This window comes from Triticum urartu, chromosome 2A (assembly GCF_056163025.1).
Source record: "Triticum urartu cultivar PI428250 chromosome 2A, HENAU_Tu73, whole genome shotgun sequence".
Lineage (NCBI taxonomy): Eukaryota > Viridiplantae > Streptophyta > Magnoliopsida > Poales > Poaceae > Triticum > Triticum urartu.
Genome location: NC_141874.1, coordinates 16649091 through 16673491, shown reverse-complemented (window position 1 = coordinate 16673491; position 24401 = coordinate 16649091). Strand labels below are relative to the sequence as shown.

The window sequence follows — 24401 nt, the reverse complement described above, 5'->3', positions numbered from 1 at the left end:
ACAATTTGGCTATCACAAAGTAAAGTGCATAAGTAAAGGGGCTCGGGTAAGAGATAACCGAGGCACACGGAGACGATGATGTATCCCGAAGTTCACACCCTTGCGGATGCTAATCTCCGTTTGGAGCGGTGTGGAGGCACAATGCTCCCCAAGAAGCCACTAGGGCGACCGTAATCTCCTCACGCTCTCGCACAATGCAAGATGCCGTGATTCCACTAAGGGACCCTTGAGGGCGGTCACCGAACCCGTACAAATGGCAACCCTTGGGGGCGGTCACCGAACCCGTACACTTTGGCAACCCTTGGGGGCGGTCACCGGTACCCGTCAAATTGCTCGGGGCGATCTCCACAACCTAATTGGAGACCCCGATGCTTACCCAGAGCTTTGCACCACAATGATTGAGCTCCGAACACCAACAACCGTCTAGGGCGCCCAAGCACCCAAGAGGAACAAGCTCAAGGGTACCAAGCACCCAAGAGTAATAAGCTTCTCAACTTGTAACTTCCACGTATCACGTGGAGAAATCAAACCGATGCACCAAATGCAATGGCAAGGGCACACGGAGTGCCCAAGTCCTTCTCTCTCAAATCCCACCGAAGCAACTAATGCTAGGGAGGAAAATGAGAGGAAGAACAAGAAAGAGAACACCAAGAACTCCAAGATCTAGATCCAAGGGGTTCCCCTCACATAGAGGAGAAAGTGATTGGTGGAAATGTGGATCTAGATCTCCTCTCTCTTTTCCCTCAAAAACTAGCAAGAATCCATGGAGGTATTGAGAGTTAGCAAGCTCGAAGAAGGTCAACAATGGGGGAAGAACACGAGCTCAAAAGATAAGGTTCAAAGGGGAAGAAGACCCCCTTTTATAGGAGGGAAAAAATCCAACCGTTATCCCCCACTCAGCCCCGCAGAGAGCGGTACTACCGCGGAGGCAGGGCGGTACTACCGCTCATAAGCGGTACTACCGCTCCCCTTCAGCGGTACTGCCGCGCCAGAAGAAAAGGGGCTGGGGCTGGGACCCAGAGCGATACTACCGTGGAGGCAGGGCGGTACTACCGCTAATAAGCGGTACTACCGCCACTACTACCGCAGCAAGTGCCGCAAAACCCGACACGAGAAAAAGCGCACTCGAGTCGAGGCGGTAGGAGCACGGAGCTGCAACGGTACTACTGCTGAGACCATCAAGCGGTACTACCGCTCCGAGGAGCGGTACTACCGCTTAGTGAGCTTAAGCGGTACTACCGCTGTGGCCCGCGGTACTACCGCTGCGGAGCGGTACTGCCGCTTGTGACTCCTCAGCGGTACTACCGCTGGGACCCTGACAAAAACCACACTCAAGAAAATCAGAACTGCCATAACTTCTGCATATGAGCTCCGAATTGAGCAAACTCAAGCTTGTTGAAAACAAGACAACGAGTAGCATCAAAAATGCGACTGGTTATAGTAAGAAGAGGCAGGGGAGGAATGCCAACAAATAGAGGAGTGAAACCTCCAACCGAGAAGAACCGGCAAAACCTCCAACATCGAAAACATCATAGAAGAAGCATGCGAACTCCGTTTTCGATGAACTCAAGCTTGTCATCAAGATGACCATAAGCTCTAAGACTCACAAAGAGAACCAAACAAGAACCAAGAAAGATGATGCAAGGATGCAATGGTTTGAGCTCTCTACGAACGATACGATCAAGCTACTCATCGAGAGCCCCCCTTGATAGTACGGCAATCGATCCTATAACCCGGTCTCCCAACTACCATCATGAGACCGGTAAAATAGAAAACCTATCAAGGGCAAACCTTTGCCTTGCACATGGTCCACTTGAGCTAGATGATGACGATCTTGACTTCCTCAAGTTGGACCACCTTTCTTGATTGTGTTGGCATGATGAAGACTAGATGATTGCTCCCCCATAGACCACTATGGGTGAGCCACTCTTCAGCACATCTTCACAAGTCCATTGTCACCACAATGGCCGGCAAGCTTCAAGCACTTGATCTCTTCGTGATGATCCACTTGAACTTGCACACGGCAATCTTGATGACGATCACCACTTGATGTCATCCTCTCCATGGGTTGAGAGATATCTTCCTCTTGACACAAGCCCATGAACATGTACCTAACCCCACGTAGAACTCTCACATAGACCATGGGTTAGTACACAAAGCACAATGGACAATGCTTACCAAACCATGGGGTCACTTGATCCCTCTCGGTACATCTTCTATGCTTTGTGAGTTGATCAACTTGATTCACTCTTGACTTAGTCTTGATCAACCTTAAATCTTTCCAACTCTCTTCGTTTGGATGATGTCTTGAAGGTAAACATGAATGATCACACAATCTTCTTCTTCAAGACATGCTTGCAATAAGCTCAACTCTCAAATGACCAATCTTTGGATAATTCCTTGAATAGCACCTTGGTCGACACAAACTTTTCTTGAAACCAACACATGTACTCCAAGAAAAGCCTATGGACAAAACCTTCAAATATAACTCAAGGAAACCATTAGTCCATAGAGATTGTCATCAATTTCCAAAACCAAACATGGGGGCACCGCATGTTCTTTCAATAGATAAGTTGGAATACAGTAGATATTACACCAATATGAATTTAGAATGAGTTCACAACAGTACCTAAGTTTTGATTTATTTTCTTATACTAACTGACCTTACGAGTTTTCTATTAAGTTTTGTGTTGTGAAGTTTTCAAGTTTTGGGTAAAGATTCGATGGACTATGGAACAAGGAGTGGCAAGAGCCTAAGCTTGGGGATGCCCAAGGCATGCCAAGGTAATATTAAAGGACAACCAAGAGCCTATGCTTGGGGATGCCCCGGAAGGCATCCCCTCTTTCTTCTTCATTCATCGGTAACTTTACTTGGAGCTATATTTTTATTCGCCACATGATATGTGTTTTGCTTGGAGTGTCATTTTATTCTATTTAGTTTTGCTTGCTTTTTGAATCAAATACCAAGATCTGAAATTATTAAATGTTAGAGAGTCTTCACATAGTTGCATAATTATTCGACTACTCATTGATCTTCACTTATATCTTTCGGAGTAGTTTGTCATTTGCTCTAGTGCTTCACTTATATCTTTTTAGAGCACGGTGGTTGTTTTATTTTGAAGAAATAATTGATCTCTCATGCTTCACTTATATCATTTTGAGAGTCTTTAGAACAGCATGGTAGTTTGCTTTGGTAGTGAATTTAGTCCTAATATGATGGGCATCCAAGAGGGATATAATAAAAACTTTCATATAAAGTGCATTGAATACTATGAGAAGTTTGATACTTGATGATTGTTTTGAGATATGAAGATGGTGATATTAGATTCATGCTAGTTGAGTAGTTATGAATTTGAGAAATACTTGTGTTGAAGTTGGTGATTCCCGTAGCATGCACGTATGGTGAACCGTTATGTGATGAAGTCGGAGCATGATTTATTTATTGATTGCCTTCCTTATGAGTGGCGGTCGGGGACGAGCGATGGTCTTTTCCTACCAATCTATCCCCCTAGGAGCATGCGCATAGTACTTTGTTTCGATAAAAAATAGATTTTTGCAATAAGTATGTGAATTCTTTATGACTAATGTTGAGTCCATGGATTATACGCACTCTCACCCTTCCATCATTGCTAGCCTCTCTAGTACCGCGCAACTTTCGCCGGTACCATAAACCCACCATATATCTTCCTCAAAACAGTCACCATACCTACCTATTATGGCATTTCCATAGCCATTCCGAGATATATTGCCATGCAACTTTCACCGTTCTGTTTATTATGACACGCTCCATCATTGTCATATTGATATGCATCATCATGTAGTTGACATCGTATTTGTGGCAAAGCCACCGTTCATAATTCTTTCATACATGTCATTCATGAGTCATTGCACATCCCGGTACACCGCCGGAGGCATTCATATAGAGTCATATTTTGTTCTATGTATCGAGTTGTAATTCTTGAGTCGTAAGTAAATAAAAGTGTGATGATCATCATTATTAGAGCATTGTCCCAGTGAGGAAAGGATGATGGAGACTATGATTCCCCCATAAGTCGGGATGAGACTCCGGACGAAAAAAAAGTGGCCAAAGAAGCCCAAATAAAAAAATAGGCCATAAAAAAAGAGAAGGCCCAAATAAAAAAATAAAAAAATGAGAGAAAAAAAAGAAAGAAGGGGCAATGCTTCAAATTAGCACCATGATCTTCATGATAGAGAGTCTCCTATGTTGTCATTTTCATATACTAGTGGGAATCTTTCATTATAGAACTTGGCTTGTATATTCCAATGATGGGCTTCCTCAAAATGCCCTGGGTCTTCGTGAGCAAGCGAGTTGGATGCACACCCACTAGTTTCTTTTGTTGAGCTTTCATACATTTATAGCTCTAGTGCATCCGTTGCATGGAAATCCCTACTCACTCACATTGATATCTATTGATGGGCATCTCCATAGCCCGTTGATACGCCTAGTTGATGTGAGACTAGCTTCTCCTTTTTGCCTTCTCCACAACCACCATTCTATTCCACCTATAGTGCTATGTCCATGGCTCACGCTCATGTATTGTGTGAAGATTGAAAAGTTTGAGAACATCAAAAGTATGAAACAATTGCTTGGCTTGTCATCGGGGTTGTGCATGATTTAAATATTTTGTGTGGTGAAGATGGAGCATAGCCAGACTATATGATTTTGTAGGGATAGCTTTCTTTGGCCATGTTATTTTGAGGAGACATGATTGCTTAGTTAGTATGCTTGAAGTATTATTATTTTTATGTCAATATTAAACTTTTGTCTTGAATCTTATTGATCTGAATATTCTTGCTACAATAAAGAGAAATACATGATGAATATGTTAGGTAGCATTCCACATCAAAAATTCTGTTTTTATCATTTACCTACTCGAGGACGAGCAGGAATTAAGCTTGGGGATGCTGATACGTCTCCAACGTATCTATAATTTTTGATTGTTCCATGCTATTATATTATCAACCTTGGATGTTTTATATGCATTTATATGCTATTTTATATGATTTTTGGGACTAACCTATTAACCCAGAGCCCAGTGCTAGTTTCTGTTTTTTCCTTGGTTTGGAGTATCGCAAAAAAGGAAAATCAAACGGAGTCCAATTGACCTGAAACTTCACGGAACTTATTTTTGGAATGAAAGCAACCTGATAGACTTGGAGTGCACGTCAGGAAAGAAACGAGGGAGCCACGAGGTAGGGGGGCGCGCCCTCCACCCTCGTGGCCCCCCTGACGTACTTCTTCCGCCTATATATCTCCATATACCCTAAAACCATCGGGGAGCACAATAGATCAGGAGTTCCACCGCCAGAAGCCTCCGTAGCCACCGAAAGCCAATCTAGACCCATTCCGGCACCCTGCCGGAGGGGGCAATCCCTCTCCGGTGGCCATCTTCATCATCTCGGTGCTCTCCATGACGAGGAGGGAGTAGTTCTCCCTCGGGGCTGAGGGTATATATGTACCAGTAGCTATGTGTTTGATCTCTCTCTCTCGTGTTCTTGAGATGATATGATCTTGATGTATCGCGAGCTTTGCTATTATAGTTGAATCTTATGATGTTTTCTCCCCCCTCTACTCTCTTTTAATGGGTTGAGTTTTCCCTTTGAAGTTATCTTATCGGATTGAGTCTTTAAAGATTTGAGAACACTTGATGTATGTCTTGCCGTGCGTATCTGTGGTGACAATGGGATACCACGTGATTCACTTGATGTATGTTTGGTGATCAACTTGCGGGTTCCGCCCATGAACCTATGCATAGGGGTTGGCACACGTTTTCGTCGTGATTCTCCGGTAGAAACTTTGGGGCACTCTTTGAGGTCCTATGTGTTGGTTGAATAGATGAATCTGAGATTGTGTGATGCATATCGTATAATCATACCCACGGATACTTGAGGTGGCATTGGAGTATCTAGGTGACATTAGGGTTTTGGTTGATTTGTGTCTTAAGGTGTTATCCTAGTACGAACTCTAGGGCTGTTTGTGACACTTATAGGAATAGCCCAACGGATTGATTGGAAAGAATAACTTTGAGGTTGTTTCGTACCCTACCATAATCTCTTCGTTCGTTCTCCGCTATGAGTGACTTTGGAGTGACTCTTTGTTGCATGTTGAGGGATAGTTATGTGATCCAATTATGTTATTATTGTTGAGGGAACTTGCACTAGCGAAAGTATGAACCCTAGGCCTTGTTTCAACACATCGCAATACCATTTACGCTCACTTTTATCATTAGTTACCTTGCTGTTTTTATATTTTCAGATTACAAATACCTTTATCTACTATCCATATACCACTTGTATCACCATCTCTTCGCCGAACTAGTGCACCTATACAATTTACCATTGTATTGGGTGTGTTGAGGACACAAGAGACTCTTTGTTATTTCGTTGCAGGGTTGCTTCAGAGAGACCATCTTCATCCTATGCCTCCTACGAATTGATAAACCTTAGGTCATCCACTTGAGGGAAATTTGCTACTGTCCTACAAACCTCTGCACTTGGAGGCCCAACAACGTCTACAATAAGAAGGTTGTGTAGTAGACATCAGGAGCGTGGATCCGAGGCGCGTAGGTGGGAGCATGGATCCCGGGGAGGATTGGCTGGGAGATGGGTATGAGGTAGGTGGCACGCGGTTTTCTGGGAAGGAGTGCTGGCCGAGATTTTCTGTGGCAGCTGAAGGAGTAGTTGGGCGTGGAGGCTCTGCGGGAAGATAGGGAAAAATGTTTTCAGCAAACGTAACGTGTCTAGAGATAATAACTTTGCGTGAGGATAGGTCAAGGCATCGATAGCCCTTGTGCTCCAGGGGTTTCCCAAGAAAAACACAGCGAGAGGAGCGAGGTGCGAGCTTGTGCGGCGCGGTTGCAACAATGTTAATTAGGAAAACAAAGGCAGCCGAAAACACGCATTTGGTCGTAAGTGGGATGGTGTCCTAGGAGAAGGAAGTAGGGGTGACGAAGTTGATGGCAGAGCAAGGTCGCCGGTTTAGGATGTATGTGGCCATGTGAAGAGCTTCTACCGAAAACAGGGGTGGGAGCTTGGCATGCATGAGGAGAACACGTAGGATGTCATTAGTGGTCTGGATGAGACGTTTGACCTTCCCGTTTTGTGGTGATGTGTGTGGGCAGGAGAGGCGAAAAGAAGCACCGTGACGAGAGAAGAGGTCACACAACGAAGATGTGAGAAACTCGCCACCGTTGTCGCATTGCATGCATTGGATCTGAACATGAAATTGTGTCAAGATGTAAGAGAAAAAGCGAGAAATAGTGTTGGCGGTGTCGGGCTTGTTGCGCAATGGAAACGTCCATGAGTAGTGCGTGTAATCATCAAGGATAACGAGGTAGTACTGAAAACCAGAAAAACTATGGACAGGGAAGGTCCACAAATCACAATGAACCAACTGAAACGGCGCACTAGTCTTTGATATAGAAAGGGAAAAAAGGCAGCCAGGGCTGCTTGCCTAATTTACATGAGGAGAAAACAACGGTACTAGGCAAGTCTTTATTACATGAGGGAAGTAAATCATGAGCTAAAATGGAAATAGTTTTATTGCTAGCAGGCCCTAGACATTGATGCCAGAGGTTGCTGGCGACAACGGAGAGTGCTGCTTGGACGCCGGAGTTGGTGAAGAATGGGTAGAGCTCCCTGTGGCTATTGGATCTCAAAATTATTCTCCCCGTTGCTAGATCCTTCACGGAAAAACCGAAGGGATCAAACTCGATGGAAACAAAGTTATCTTGTTTAAAATGGGTGTACAGAGATTAAATTCTCTACAATAGTAGGGGAAACAAGAACGTCGTTGAGAGAAAAATTGGAGACGGATGTGGAGCCAACAGCAGTAATGGGAATACGCAAGCCGTCCCTGATACGTCTCCAATGTATCTATAATTTTTCATTGCTCCATGCTATATTATCTACTGTTCTGGACATTATTGGGCTTTATTATCCACTTTTATATTATTTTTGGGACTAACCTATTAACCGGAGGTCCAGCCCAGAATTGCTGTTTTTTTGCCTATTTTAGGGTTTCGAAGAAAAGGAATATCAAACGGAGTCCAAACGGAATGAAACCTTCGGGAACGTGATTTTCTCACCGAACATGATCCAGGAGACTTGGACCCTACGTCAAGACACAAAGGAGGAGGCCACGAGGTAGGGGGTGTGCCTATCCCCCCCCCCAGGCGCGCCCTCCACCCTCGTGGGCCCCCTGTTGCTCCACCGACGTACTCCTTCCTCCTATATATACCTACGTACCCCCAAACGATCAGACACGGAGCCAAACCCCTAATTCCACCACCGCAACTTTTTGTATCCACGAGATCCCATCTTGGGGCCTGTTCCCGAGCTCCGTCAGAGGGGGCATCGATCACGGAGGGCTTCTACATCATCACCATAGCCCCTCTGATGAAGTGTCAGTAGTTCACCTCAGACCTACAGGTCCATAGTTATTAGCTAGTTGGCTTCTTTTCTCTTTTTGGATCTCAATACAATGTTCTCCCCCTCTCTTGTGGAGAACTATTCAATGTAATCTTCTTTTTGCGGTGTGTTTGTTGAGACCGATGAATTGTGGGCTTATGATCAAGTCTATCTATGAACAATATTTGAATCTTCTCTGAATTCTTTTATGTATGATTGGTTATCTTTGCAAGTCTCTTCGAATTATTAGTTTGGTTTGGCCTACTAGATTGATCTTTCTTGCAATGGGAGAAGTGCTTAGCTTTGGGTTCAATCTTGCGGTGTCCTTTCCCAGTGACAGTAGGGGCAGCAAGGTACGTATTGTATTGTTGCCATCAAGGATAACAAGATGGGGTTTTCATCATATTGCATGAGTTTATCCCTCTACATCATGTCATCTTGCTTAAGGCGTTATTCTGTTTTAATTAACTTAATACTCTAGATGCATGCTCGATAGCGGTCGATGAGTGGAGTAATAGTAGTAGATGCAGGCAGGAGTCGGTCTACTTGTCTCGGACGTGATGCCTATATACATGATCATACCTAGATATTCTCATAACTATGCTCAATTCTGTCAATTGCTCAACAGTATTTCGTTCACCCACCGTAGAATACTTATGCTCTTGAGAGAATCCACTAGTGAAACCTATGGCCCCCGGGTCTATCTTCATCATATTTGTCTTCCAATACTTAGTTATTTCCTTTGCTTTTTACTTTGCTTTTATTTTACTTTGCATCCTTATCATAAAAATACCAAAAATATTATCTTATCCTATCTATCAGATCTCACTCTCGTAAGTGGCCATGTAGGGATTGACAACCCCTTATCGCGTTGGTTGCGAGGATTTATTTGTTTTGTCCAGGTACGAGGGACTCGCGCGTAGCCTCCTACTGGATTGATACCTTGGTTCTCAAAACTGAGGGAAATACTTACGCTACTTTGCTGCATCATCCCTTCCTCTTCGGGGAAAAACCAACGCAGTGCTCAAGAGGTAGCAAGAAAGATTTCTGGCGCTGTTGCCGGGGAGGTTCGTGCAAGTCAAGATTTGACTCCCGACAACGAGCCATTTCTGGCACCGTTGCCGGGGAGTCCACGCAAAAGTCAATATACCAAGTACCCATCACAATCCCTATCTCCTGCATTACATTATTTGCCATTTGCCTCTTGTTTTCATCTCCCCCACTTCACCCTTGCCGTTTTATTCGCTTTCTCTCTCTCTATCCTCCCTCTCTTTCCTGTTTGCCTCTTTTTGCCCGCTTGCTTTCTGTTTTCTTGTGTGTTGGATTGCTTGCTTGTCATGATGGCTCAAGATAACACTAAATTGTGTGACTTTACCAATACCAACAACAATGATTTTATTAGCACTTCGATTGCTCCTCTTACCGATGCTGAATCTTGTGAAATTAATACTGCTTTGTTGAATCTTGTCATGAAAGATCCATTTTCCGGCCTTCCTAGTGAAGATATCGCTACCCATCTAAATAGCTTCGTTGATTTGTGTGATATGCAAAAGAAGAAATATGTGGATAATGATATTGTTAAATTTAAGCTATTTCCTTTTTCGCTTAGAGATCATGCTAAAGCTTGGTTCTCTTCTTTGCCTAAAAATAGTATTGATTCATGGAATAAGTGCAAAGATGCTTTTATCTCTAAATATTTTCCTCCCGCTAAGATCATCTCCCTTAGAAACGATATTATGAATTTTAAGCAACTTGATCATGAACATGTTGCACAAGCTTGGGAGAGGATGAAATTAATGATACGTAATTGCCCTACTCATGGTTTGAATTTGTGGATGATTATACAAAATTTTATGCCGGATTGAATTTTGCTTCTAGAAATCTTTTAGATTCGGCCGCGGGAGGCACTTTTATGGAAATCACTTTAGGAGAAGCTACTAAACTCCTAGATTATCTTATGGTTAATTATTCTCAATGGCATACTGAAAGATCTACTAATAAAAAGGTGCATGCGATAGAAGAAATTAATGTTTTGAGTGGAAAGATGGATGAACTTATGAAATTATTTGCTAGTAAAAGTGTTTCTTCTGATCCTACTGATATGCCCTTGTCTACTTTGATTGAGAACAATAATGAATCTATGGATGTGAATTTTGTTTTTAGGAACAATTTTGGTAACAACGCATATAGAGGAAATTTTAATCCTATACCTTATCCTAGTAATCCCTCTAATAATTATGGTAATTCCTACAACAATTCTTATGGAAATTATAATAATATGTCCTCTGATTTTGAATCTAATATTAAAGAATTTATTACTTCGCAAAAGAATTTCAATGCTTTAATTGAAGAAAAATTGCTTAAGATTGATGAGTTGGCTAGGAACATTGATAGAATTTATCTTGATGTTGATTATTTGAAACTTAGATCTATTCCACCTAAGCATGATATCAATGAGTCTCTCAAAGCCATGAGAATTTCCATTGATGAGTGCAAAGAAAGAACCGCTAGGATGCATGCTAAGAAAGATGCCTTTATAAGAGCGTGTTCTTCTAGTTCCTATGAAAATAAAGATGAATATCTAAAATTTATTGATGTGTCCCCTATTAAATCTTTGTTTTGCAATATGAATCTTAATAATGATGGGACTGAATATGATCCACCTTTACCTAGAAGGCGTTCCAAGAATTCAGAGTTTTTAGATCTTGATGCTAAAATTGATGAAAGTGGGATCGAAGAAATTAAAACCCTAGATGTTGCTAAACCCACTATTTTGGATTTGAAGGAATTTAAATATGAAAATTGCTCTTTGATTGATTGTATTTCCTTGTCGCAATCCGTGCTAAATTCTCCTCATGCTTATAGTCAAAATAAAGCGTTCACTAAACATATCGTTGATGCCTTGATGCAATCTTATGAAGAAAAACTTGAATTGGAAGTTTCTATCCCTAGAAAACTTTATGATGAATGGGAACCAACTATTAAAATTAAGATTAAAGATCATGAGTTCTATGATTTATGTGATTTGGGTGCTAGTGTTTCCACGATTCCTAAGACTTTGCGCGATTTGTTAGGTTTCCGTGATTTTGATGATTGCTCTCTAAACTTGCACCTTGTGGATTACACTATTAAGAAACCTATGGGAAGAATTAATGATGTTCTCAGTGTTGCAAATAGGAATTATGTGCGCATATATTTTATTGTTCTTGACATAGATTGCAATCCTTCATGTCCTATTATTCTTGGTAGACCTTTCCTTAGAACGATTGGTGCAATTATTGATATGAAGGAAGGAAATATTAGATTCCAATTTCTGTTAAGGAAAGGCATGGAAAACTTTCGTAGAAAGAAAATTAAATTACCTTATGAATATATTATGAGAGCCACTTACGGATTGCCTACCAAAGATGGCAATACCTAGATCTATCCTTGCTTTTTATGCCTAGCTAGGGGCATTAAACGATAGCGTCTGTTGGGAGGCAACCCAATTTTATTTTTATTCCTTGCTTTTTGCTCCTGTTTAGTAATAAATAATTTATTTAGCCTCTGTTTAGGTTGTGTTTTTGTGTTTAATTAGTGTTTGTGCCAAGTAGAACCGTTGGGGAGACTTGGGGAAAGTCTTGATATCTTGCTGTAAAAAACAGAAACTTTAGCGCTCATGAGAACTGCTGCCATTTTTATTTGGAAAGTGATATTTAGTTAATGCTTTTTGCAGATGATTAATAGATAAATTCCTCAAGTCCAGGAATTTATTTTAGAATTTTTGGGGTTCCAGATCTTGCGCTAGCTACAGATTACTACAGACTGTTCTGTTTTTGACAGATTCTGTTTTTCGCGTGTTGTTTGCTTATTTTGATGAATCTATGGCTAGTAAAGTAGTTTATAAACCATCGAGAATTTGGAATACAGTAGGTTTAACACCAATATAAATAAAGAATGAATTCATTACAGTACCTTTAAGTGGTCTTTTGTTTTCTCTCACTAAGGGAGCTCACGAGATTTTTCTATTTTAAGTTTTGTGTTGTGAAGTTTTCAAGTTCTGGGTAAAGATTTGATGGATTATGGAACAAGGAGTGGCAAGTGCCTAAGCTTGGGGATGCCCATGGCACCCCCAAGATAATCTAAGGACACCTAAAAGCCAAAGCTTGGGGATGCCCTGGAAGGCATCCCCTCTTTTCGTCTACTTCTTTCAGTAACTTTACTTGGAGCTATATTTTTATTCACCACATGATATGTGTTTTGCTTGGAGCGCCTTGTATGATTTGAGTCTTTGCTTTTTAGTTTTCCACAATCATCCTTGCTGTACACACCTTTTGAGAGAGCCATACATGATTTCGAATTTGTTAGAATACTCTATGTGCTTCACTTATATCATTTGAGTTATATAATTTTGCTCTAGTAGTTCACTTATATCTTTTAGAGCACGGTGGTGGATTTGTTTTATAGAAACTATTGATCTCTCATGCTTCACTTAGATTATTTTGAGAGTCTTAAATAGCATGGTAATTTTCTTAAATAATCCTAATATTCTAGGTGTTCAAGATTAATAAATTTTTTTCTTATGAGTGTTCTGAATACTAAGAGAAGTCTGATGCTTGATGATTGTTTTGAGATATGGAGGTAATAATATCAAAGCCATGCTAGTTGAGTAGTTGTGAATTTGAGAAATGCTTGTGTTGAAGTTTGCAAGTCCCGTAGCATGCACGTATGGTAAACGTTATGTAACAAATTTGAAACATGAAGTGTTATTTGATTGTCTTCCTTATGAGTGGCGGTCGGGGACGAGCGATGGTCTTTTCCTACCAATCTATCCCCCTAGGAGCATGCGCGTAGTGCCGAGGTTTTTGATGACTTGTAGATTTTTTCAATAAGTATGTGAGTTCTTTATGACTAATGTTGAGTCCATGGATTATACGCACTCTCACCCTTCCATCATTGCTAGCCTCTTCGGTACCGTACATTGCCCTTTCTCACATTGAGAGTTGGTGCAAACTTCGTCGGTGCATCCAAACCCCGTGATATGATACGCTCTTTCACACATAAACCTCCTTATATCTTCCTCAAAACAGCCACGATACCTACCTATTATAGCATTTCATAGCCATTCCGAGATATATTGCCATGCAACTTTCCACCATTCCGTTTATCATGACACATTCATCATTGTCATATTGCTTAGCATGATCATGTAGTTGACATAGTATTTGTGGCAAAGCCACCGTTCATAATTCTTTCATACATGTCACTCTTGGTTCATTGCATATCCCGGTACACCGCCGGAGGCATTCATATAGAGTAATATCTTGTTCTAAGTATCGAGTTATAATTCTTGAGTTGTAAGTAAATAGAAGTGTGATGACCATCATTCATAGAGCATTGTCCAAAAAAGGCCAAATAAAAAAAGGCCAAATAAAAAATATATAAAGAAGGGACAATGCTACTATCCTTTTTCCACACTTGTGCTTCGAAGTAGCACCATAATCTTCATGATAGAGTCTTTTGTTTTGTCACTTTCATATACCAGTGGGAATTTTTTATTATAGAACTTGGCTTGTATATTCCAACAATGGGCCTCCTCAAGTGCCCTGGGTCTTCGTGAGCAAGCAAGTTGGATGCACACCCACTTAGTTTCTTTTGTTGAGCTTTCATACATTTATAGCTCTAGTGCATCCGTTGCATGGAAATCCCTACTCCTTGCATTAACAACAATCGATGGGCATCTCCATAGCCCATTGATTAGCCTCATTGATGTGAGACATTCTCCTTTTTTGTCTTCTCCACATAACCCCCATCATCATATTCTATTCCACCCATAGTGATATATCCATGGCTCGCGCTCATATATTGCGTGAAAGTTTATAGGTTTGAGATTACCAAAGTATGAAACAATTTCTTGGCTTGTCATCGGGGTTGTGCATGATGAGAGCATTCTTGTGTGACGAAAATGGAGCATGACTAAACTATATGATTTTGTAGGGATGAACTTTCTTTGGCCATGTTATTTTGAGAGGACATAATTGCTTAGTTAGTATGCTTGAAGTATTATTATTTTTATGTCAATATGAACTTTTATCTTGAAACTTTCGGATCTGAATATTCATACCACAATTAAGAAGAATTACATTAAAATTATGCCAAGTAGCACTCTGCATCAAAAATTCAATTTTTATCATTTACCTACTCGAGGACGAACAGGAATTAAGCTTGGGGATGCTTGATACGTCTCCAACGTATCTATAATTTTAGATTGCTCCATGCTATATTATCTACTGTTTTGGACATTATTGGGCTTTATTATCCACTTTTATGTTATTTTTGGGACTAACCTATTAACCGGAGGCCCGGCCCAGAATTGCTGTTTTTTTTCCTATTTTAGGGTTTCGAAGAAAAGGAATATCAAACGGAGTCCAAACGAAATGAAACCTTCAGGAACGTGATTTTCTCACCGAACATGATCCAGGTGACTTGGACCCTACGTCAAGACATAAAGGAGGAGACCACGAGGTAGGGGGGCACGCCTACCCACCCCCAGGCGTGCCCTCCACCCTCGTGGGCCCCTAGTTGCTCCATCGACGTACTCCTTCCTCCTATATATACCTACGTACCCCCAAACGACCAGACACAGAGCCAAAACCCTAATTCCACCACTGCAACTTTTTGTATCCACGAGATCCCATCTTGGGGCCTGTTCCGGAGCTCCGCCGGAGGGGGCATCGATCACGGAGGGCTTCTACATCATCACCATAGCCCCTCCGATGAAGTGTGAGTAGTTCACCTCAGACCTACGGGTCCATAGTTATTAGCTAGTTGGCTTCTTCTCTCTTTTTGGATCTCAATACAATGTTCTCCCCCTCTCTTGTGGAGAACTATCCGATGTAATCTTCTTTTTGCGGTGTGTTTGTTGAGACCGGTGAATTGTGAGTTTATGATCAAGTCTATCTATGAACATTATCTGAATATTCTCTGAATTCTTTTATGTATCATTGGTTATCTTTGCAAGTCTGTTTGAATTATTAGTTTGGTTTGGCCTACTAGATTGATCTTTCTTGCAATGGGAGAAGCGCTTAGCTTTGGGTTCAATCTTGCGGTGTCCTTTCCCAGTGACAGTAGGGGAAGCAAGGCACGTATTGTATTGTTGCCATCGAGGATAACTCATCATATTGCATGTGTTTATCCCTCTACATCATGTCATCTTGCTTAAGGTGTTACTCTGTTTTAATTAACTTAATACTCTGGATGCATGCTTGATAGTGGTCGATGAGTGGAGTAATAGTAGTAGATGCAGGCAGGAGTCGGTCTACTTGGCTTGGACGTGATGCCTATATACATGATCATACCTAGATATTCTCATAACTATGCTCAATTCTGTCAATTGCTCAACAGTAATTCATTCACCCACCGTAGAATACTTATGCTCTTGAGAGAAGCCACTAGTGAAACCTATGGCCCCGGATCTATCTTCATCATATTAATCTTCCAATACTTAGTTATTTCCTTTGCTTTTTACTTTGCTTTTATTTTACTTCGCATCCTTATCATAAAAATACCAAAAATATTATCTTATCATATCTATCAGATCTCACTCTCGTAAGTGGCCGTGTAGGGATTGACAACCCCTTATCGCGTTGGTTGCGAGGATTTATTTGTTTTGTGCAGGTACGAGGGACTCGCGCGTAGCCTCCTACTGGATTGATACCTTGGTTCTCAAAACTGAGGGAAATACTTACGCTACTTTGTTGCATCATCCCTTCCTCTTCGAGGAAAAACCAATGCAGTGCTGAAGAGGTAGTAGTCCCCGAGGAGGATGCCTGAGGAATGACGCAGAGAAGGGGAACCATACGAGGTGAGAGAGCTGGTCTTACCAGCAACGTGCGACGTAGCGCCCGTGTCGAGGAACCAGTCCGGCGTGCCGCCAGCCTGCTGCTGCTGCACAGAGAGGATCTGGAGCGCCGCGTACAGTTGGTTGTATTGTTCCCATGTCGGCCTGCTGGAGGAGGCCGCGGCGGCCACCGGGTAGGCCTGGTGAGGTGGTGGCAGGCGCTGACCTAGGACGCCCGCAGCGTTCGGCGCGACCCACGGTACACGAGGTTGTGGAAGGCCTGAAAGGAGCGCCCTATAAGGGGTGAAATAGCCAGTGGGGAGCGGCGAGGGCGGGCCGTGGCCAGAGGTGGCAGCCCCGCGTCCGGACGAGGCACCCCTAGGGGACTGGGCACCGTGGCCGCGGCCGCGCCCGCGCCCGCCTCTGTCACGATCGCCAGTAGAGGGGGCGGCCGGCCCTTTGCCCCGGTCGGTGGAGGCGCGATCAGGAGTACGATCGGTGGAGGAGTCGCCCGAGTTTTGCCGGATGGTGAAGGCGGTGGCTGTGGCTTCAGGCCGGCCATCCAGGCGCGCCCGCTCATTTGCTGAGATCGCCTCCATGAGCAGTCTTGAGCGCACCTGCACAGAGGTTGGGAACGACGATTGCATCGGCAACGGAGTAGCGATGACGTGGAACTTACGATTGAGCCCGCAGATGAGTTGAAGCGTGAGGGACTGGTCAGTGACGCGCTCGCCGACGTCCTCTAGGGCGTCCGCGAGGGACTTGAGACACCTATTGTATTCGGCGACGGAGAGGTCGCCTTGGAAGAGGTTGCGGAACTCCGTGCTGAGGATGACGGCGTGCCCAGGCTGGTTGTCCATGAAGAGGAGGTGGAGCTGCGATCAAATGTCGTGGGCGGAGCTGTCCGAGGTGGTGACGGCGTCAAGGAGGTCCTCGTCGACCACACCGTGCATCCAGAGCATGATGGTAAGATCGTCGTTCCTCCACACGGCGCTCTGGCCGAGTGGCTCGATGGCGATGTCGAGGTGGTGCTGAACCTCGTACTTGCAGGCGATGACGTAAAACAGTTGGCGCCACCGGGAGTAGTTCCCGGACTCGAGCTAGAGCTTGGAGGTGAAGTAGTGCGCGATGGAGGGCGGGAGACCAGCGACGGAAGAAGATCCCGCGTCGGAGCCGGCGCCCCCGCGATGGGGGACGAGGGCCCCACTGGTGCCGCCGAGCGCGAGACGCGAAGCGGGAGTGCTGTCGGCGGTCCGAAGAATGCCCATGGTGGGCGGGGGAGCATCCGCGCGGGGTGCAGCAGCGGACGAGGAAGTGGCCGCGACATCCTCGGGGACGGGCGTCTTGCCCCGGTCGGACGCGAGGGGTGCGCGGCGCGGAGCGGGGACCATGGCGACCGGAGCAAGGGTGGCCGCGGGGTGCGCGACCGGAGCGGCAGGCGCGGCGGTGGCAAGGGGCACCGCGGCGAAGGGAGCGGGTGCCGGCGCGTCGAAGTCCGCCGAGCAAGTGCGGCGGAGAAGGCGGCACATGGCGGAAACGGGAGAAGGAAGAGGACCGGAGGTGCTCGTCGTCTGATACCAAGCTAAGTTATGCAATCACACATCCTGCTTTATTCATGACTCAAGTGTACATTTATATACAGATACAATGAGGGGAAGCAGGGAGATCGTGTGAGAGTACAACCGCATGGCCGGTAATCCTCCTAGCATGCAGGGATAAGCATGCATGTAGAGCATGCCCGTTGGGGCTCCTGGTGACGCGGTCGTGAGGCACTAAAAGAAATATGTCAATTTGTGACCTTGACTATTGGTCACTGAATAGTCATTATTTTCCATTTGTAACCTTTTTGTGACCAAAAATAGATGGCAAAAGCTGGCGGTCGTAAACTGAAATTAACGACCTTCTCTGTGAGAAGGTCATAGATGTTTACGATCAAAATATGCCTATTGTTTTGTTTTGGTCACTAGCAGCCTCCCCGGGCCATGTAGGCATCCGACGTGGCAATCTGATGTGGCACAAGAATCAGCCCGGTCCAATTTGGTGTTTATATGGGTCGAGCCCATTAATTCGGCCTTTTTAATATTTATTTTTCCTATTAATTTTTGCTAGCTACATGGGCTAGCCCAGCAATTCGGCCTTTTTATTTCTAGATGCGGCCTTTTACAACGTATGATCATTTATTTTTTGCCATTTTATTTTCCACTGTTTTACATTTGTCCCAAATATCATAATATCATACACTGGTCCCACACGTCAGACATTTCAAATGTGCTCAAATTATTTTGATAAGTGGGTGGCATGAGTCATGTTTCCATTGCACACATTTTCAAATCACATACATAATTACTATTTCATATGAAACAGAAATTGTAATTCTGAAACATACATGAAATTCACAAACAGAGAGAAGATACATTAATTCAGTAAAGTACTGCAGTTTAGAACTGATGAGAAAAAACAACTACCCGACTTCATAACTGAACATATTCAAGTAAAAATTGTACAAGTTACATTCTAGTAAACAAACTGTACAAGTTGACGATTCCCTGATGCATATACATATCACTTGTGTCATGTTTGGGGGTTCAGAATGTACACAACATGTTTATGGTAGATGAACTGCAGCTGCTAGGAATAGTAAAGCAAAGATGTACCGCCACTAATCAGCAAAAACATAACATTTTCTCAGAGATAACGATAGCACATGGATAAAGATGGAAACAAAAAATATTTCTAATCTTGGAACCCAACATAGCAAATCAAAATGAGAGAGGGGCAGAGGTGGCATGGAGGAGAAAGGACCTTGAGCTGCTGCTGCTCCTCTCCATGGCTGTGTGTCACCCTCCATCTCCTTCCCTGCATCCAGTGAGTTGAGTTCTTCTGCAGAGCACCAAAAAATCATAGCAAATAGAGAGGCGTGAGGAACAGCACAAATACATATGTTAGGAAGGGCGTACTGGTGCAATGCTAGCAACTTTGCCTTATTTAAACTTTGATTCAACTCTGAACACATACATTTGACAAGAAAGCTTTGACAGAAAAGACACATTGGAGCAGCAGAGCATCCTTCACACCGTAATTCTAGCAAATGTCCAATTTTCCTTTTGTTTGGTGGTTTATCAATCATCGCGACCGTGCTAGCGATCAAGTAGAAGATTAGTTGTGGAGCATGCGTGTATTATTAGCAACGAAAGCAAGGGTCTACACTAGTGAAAGAACAGACAGCAATAGAAACTTTTAGAATCGGAGGAGAATCAGAATGTTGCGTACCTTCTTCAGGTAACGATTCTCGGCGTCGGTCCTCGGGCTCAAGAGCTCCTTCCTGTAAATTATCTGCGCACAAAGGTTCACACTCGTGGTATCAGTTACAGTTTTAAGAACTAAGAAAGCTAACAGCTAAGAAAGCACAACCATGTAAGCTGCAGTTTGAGAGATAAAGAAAAAACATGTGGCTGTACTGAGGAAAAAGAAAGGTGCTCAAGTTCATGAAAGGTGCTCAAGTTCATGAAAGGTTCTCAACGATGTAAGCAAGCAAAATTTAAAAACGTGACACGCATGGGTTGATAAAATCATAACACAGCAAGGGTAGTTCTTAAAAATGTTCTGTATCACATACTAGGAGCCTGTGGCTTTCTTGGCGCTGGTACTTGTTAATTAAGACATGAAAAGCAAAGTGCATTTCACTGGATCAGATTACACTCGCAAAAAGACAACAGCATGTCAAGTCACGGTGGAATAGGAAACCAAACTTTTTATTACAGTCCACATAAGAGTGAGGTTGCAGGCAGGCTAATTCTCGGCACACCATCAAACATGAAAAGTTAAAAATATTCATCTAAATAACACGGAATCAAACATTCCCCTCATTTTCTTCATCAATATGCAGACAACAGAAAGATAACTTATTCTGATGGGGCTGAATGAAGACTCAAAACTGAATAAACAATGGCATATATGTTCTGCTAATTGAAAAATACAGTCAACCGAAGCTGAACTTCAAGGCCAGTGCAATGTTTGACGCTTTAGATTAAGCTCAGTTTATTAATGTAAACATACATTGATGTGAGTTGTGAATGTGGTCTCAGGGATCATTACGGCGGACAGTGTAGAATTGAAATCACTAAATGAGACAAACAACTCTGAAACTCCCGTCGTGGGCAAACAATCCACTCTGAAACCCAAGAATCTACCGCGAGATCACACTTGGATGAGCAAGAATCGAACTGAAGCAAGCGGGCCAAGATCCAATCTTTCTCGGACCAGAGCGTCGACGGGGGAGGAGGGGCGGACGACGGACCTGCGGTTCTGGATGGTGTTGCAGGTGATGTCCTGGAGGTGGACGATGGCGCCTTGGCGGAGGGCGCCGGTCTTGACGAGGTGGTTGTGGTTGGTGGAGAGCATGGACTGCTGGGAGTGACGCCGTCGGAGAGCAGCATGCGGTAGCGCTCCGACTGGTGGCCGACGGGGTTCTTGGTGGTAACGGCGCGCAGGTCCGCCACCTGCAGCACCGGCTGGATGGTCCCCGGCCCGTCCGGCAGCTCCCATATCTCCCTCACCGCCCCCGCCGTCAGCCGCGGCGGCCCCTCCATCCCCTCGCCGGCGAGGATGAACCGGATTGGATTGGGTTTGGACAGAGCAACACGGAGAGGGAGATGGTGTCCTGCAGCAGAGAGAGAGAAGCACGAGCGTCACGAACAGAGCAGCAGGAGCCCCAAAACAAATCGGGTCAAACCACACAGAGAGAGAGTGTGTGTGTGAGAGAGAGAGGAGACCTTGTTGACGAGCTCCATGGCGTCAGAGCATCCGAGCCGCAGCGAACTCTCTCCTCGCGCGGAAGAACCCGCACGGCCGCGTCGTCGCCCGAGAGAAAGGAACGAACAAGTAGCCGCCCTCTCTTCCTCTCCTGGCGCGCGAGCGATTGGGGGGCGGGAGCAGACGACCTCGAGCACCCTATCGCGTGTCGACGGTGCGAGATTGGATCTGGTAGCGTCGGGGCGGATCTAGAGGCCGCCTGACGTGCTGCTCGATCTGGGAGGGAGAGGGGAAGGGTGAAGGGTTTCGCGGCGATGGTGGGGGATAGGGCGGAGCGGGGGAGCGAAGTCGCCGGTGGCGGTGGGTGGGGGCGGCGGCGAGGCGAGGGAGAGACGAGGAGGGAATCGAGCGAGGAAGATAGAGAGTGCGGGTGGGAGACGGGAGGGAGTGCGGGTGTCGAGAGGTGGGAGGGAGAGGGGATGGGGAGCTCGATCTGAGGGAGACGGCGGTGGGAGGGATCGAGGGGAGCACCGTCGATGGCGGCGGCGAGGAGATGGGGGGAGGAGGGGTGCGATGGGAGGAGGGGATCGATGGGATCTGGGTAGGGTTTGGGTAGGTGGATGCGGGTGGGGTTTTCTTTTTCATTTTCTTTTTTTTCTCTGTACATAAATGGATGGATGGATGTTGTATGGAGAGATGGATGGATGGATGGGCGCCATGTCATCGATCCGTGTGACAATGAATTCCACCAATGAGAATAGAGCACATATAATTGTGTTTTTTTTTGTTTTTCTTCTACTTTTTCACATGAAAAAATCAAATATTGATCTCATATTGTGCACAAGAGTGCATCTTCAAATGCCAAACAATGTTGCCTAAAAAAGTTTTCATTTTCTTTAGACGAAAACTCAATTTTCCATTTTTTGAGTGCCCAAAATGGGTTTAATTGTGAAGGGCCTACCAAATATTTGTTGCAAAATTGGACCAAATCATTTTTCTAAAATATTAGGTCATATTTAATGCACAATTGAGCAAATGGTTGGGCGTCAAAAGCTTTTATCCACCTCTCGTGAAAAAGACAAATTTCTGACGATTCAGTTGGAAGCGGATCAAATTTGAACTCTAGCTACCTTGTAGTTTGCTCTTTATTTTTTCCAAAAATCATTTCTAGATACATAATTATCTATTTAATCAGAGAAACATCAAAAGTTTTCCAAGATTCAACCACTAGCTAGGAACGGTCAAGCCCGCCGTTTTGACCGCATTCTGAAACGGGCATAAAAAAATCAAAAAGAATCAAAAAATTGGAAAACCTTCGCATTGTGTCATTATATGTGACCAAGTTTCCAAGAAAGTTAATAAACTTGTCATACGGCAATTATTTTTAAAAAGTGTTTCTCAGAAATGAGCTATCATGCGTGAAGATTCATGGCTTTCAAGCCAAATGATCAATCTTATGGCCACATTCATGGCACAGTTTGTTCAAATGATCTCATATTGTTCAAAAGGGTGCATCTTGGAATGGCAAACAATGTTGCCTAAGGGAGTTTTCATTTACTGTTCACGAAAAATTTATTTTCCATTTTTCGAGTGCCCGAAATGAGTTTTTTTGTGAAGGACCTACCAAATAATTCTTGCAAAATTGGACCAAATCAATTTTCTAAAATATTAGGCCATATTTAATGCACAATTGACCAAATGGTTGGGTGTAAAAAGTTTTGATCCACCTCTGGTGAAAAAGACAAATTTCCGTCGATTCAGCTAGAAGCGGGTCAAATTTGAACTGCAACTGTCTCATAGTTTGCTCTTTATTTTTTTCAAAAATCATTTCTAGGTACATAAGTATCTATTTAATTAGAGAAACATCAAAAGTTTTCCAAGATTCAACCACTAGCTAGGAACGGTCAAGCCCGCCGTTTTGACCGCATTTTGAAACGGGCATAAAAAATTCAAAAAATCAAAAAATTGGAAAACCTTCGCATTGTGTCATTATATGTGACCAAGTTTCCAGGAAAAATAATAAACTTTTAATACGGCAATTATTTTTAAAAAGTGTTCTCAGAAATGAACTGTCATGCGTGAAGATTCATGGCTTTCAAGCCAAATGATCAATCTTATGGTCATATTCATGGCATAGTTTGTTCAAATGATCTCATATTGTGCAAAAGGATGCATCTTGGAATGGCAAACAATGTTTTCTAAGGGAGTTTTCATTTTCTGTGCACGGAAAATTCATTTTCCATTTTCCGAGTGCCCGAAATGAGTTTTTTTGTGAAGGACCTACCAAATAATTCTTGCAAAATTGGAACAAATCAATTTTATAAAATACTAGGCCATATTTAATGCACAATTGACCAAATGGTTGGGTGTAAAAAGATTTGATCCACCTCTGGTGAAAAAGACAAATTTCCGCCGATTCAGTTGGAAGCGGGTCAAATTTGAACTGCAGCTGCCTCATAGTTTGCTCTTTATTTTTTCCAAAAATCATTTCTAGGTACATAAGTATCTATATAATCAGAGAAACATCAAAAGTTTTCCGAGATTAACCACTAGCTAGGAACGGTCAAGCCCGCTGTTTTGAGCGCATTTTGAAACGGGCATAAAAAATTCAAAAAAAATCAAAAAATTGGAAAACCTTCGCATTGTGTCATTATATGTGACCAAGTTTCCAGGAAAAATAATAAACTTGTAATAAGGAAATTATTTTTAAAAAGTGTTCTCATAAATGAGAAGTCATGCGTGAAGATTCATGGCTTTCAAGCCAAATGATCAATCTTATGGCCACATTCATGGCATAGTTTGTTCAAATGATCTCATATTGTGCAAAAGGATGCATCTTGGAATGGCAAACAATGTTTCCTAAGGGAGTTTTCATTTTCTGTGCACGGAAAATTCATTTTCCATTTTCCGAGTGCCCGAAATGAGTTTTTTTGTGAAGGACCTACCAAATAATTCTTGCAAAATTGGAACAAATCAATTTTATAAAATACTAGGCCATATTTAATGCACAATTGACCAAATAGTTGGGTGTTAAAAGTTTTGATCCACCTCTGGTGAAAAAGACAAATTTCCGCCGATTCAATTGGAAGCGGGTCAAATTTAAACTGCAGCTGCCTCATAGTTTGCTTTTTATTTTTTCCAAAAATCATTTATAGTTACATAAGTACCTATTTAATCAGAGAAGCATCAAAAGTTTTCTAAGATTCAACCACTAGCTAGGAACGGTCAAGCCCGTCGTTTTGACCGCATTTTGAAACGGGCATAAAAAATTCAAAAAAAAATCAAAAAATTGGAAAACCTTCGCATTGTGTCATTATATGTGACTAAGTTTCCAGGAAAAATAATAAATTTGTAATAAGGAAATTATTTTTAAAAAGTGTTTTCATAAATGAGCAGTCAT

The 24401-nt window shown here is 43.2% G+C and overlaps 1 protein-coding gene and 1 pseudogene across 2 annotated transcripts; both read right to left on the bottom strand.

Annotated features, from left to right (window-relative positions):
* Positions 1 to 15975: 15975 nt before the first annotated feature.
* Positions 15976 to 17778, bottom strand: LOC147982950 (uncharacterized; annotated as a pseudogene).
* A 924-nt stretch (positions 17779 to 18702) lies between these two features.
* LOC147982949 (uncharacterized) lies at positions 18703 to 21577 on the bottom strand. 2 transcript variants are annotated; one of them, XR_015615540.1, is made up of 5 exons: positions 21022 to 21574; positions 20547 to 20909; positions 19520 to 19582; positions 19265 to 19386; positions 18703 to 19129 (listed from the first exon to the last, which is right to left on the bottom strand). XR_015615540.1 is itself a non-coding variant. In XM_087542757.1 (4 exons), the coding sequence occupies exons 2-4, from the start codon at positions 20836 to 20838 to the stop codon at positions 18909 to 18911; spliced, it is 576 nt and encodes a 191-aa protein (XP_087398883.1). In that variant the 5' UTR covers positions 20839 to 20909; positions 21022 to 21577; the 3' UTR covers positions 18703 to 18908. The 2 variants fall into 2 exon arrangements, 1 of the variants encoding a protein (XP_087398883.1); XM_087542757.1 differs by lacking the exon at positions 19265 to 19386 and having other exon boundaries at positions 21022 to 21577.
* Between the last annotated feature and the right edge of the window lie 2824 nt (positions 21578 to 24401).

Coding starts and splice junctions, on each gene's coding strand:
- LOC147982949 (XM_087542757.1), bottom strand. CDS start 20,838: ATGGAGGGGCCGCCGCGGCTGACGGCGGGGGCGGTGAGGGAGATATGG. Junction 19,583..20,546: donor AACACCATCCAGAACCGCAG/GTCCGTCGTCCG, acceptor CTTTGTGCGCAG/ATAATTTACAGGAAGGAGCT. Junction 19,130..19,519: donor AGAATCGTTACCTGAAGAAG/GTACGCAACATT, acceptor GGTGCTCTGCAG/AAGAACTCAACTCACTGGAT.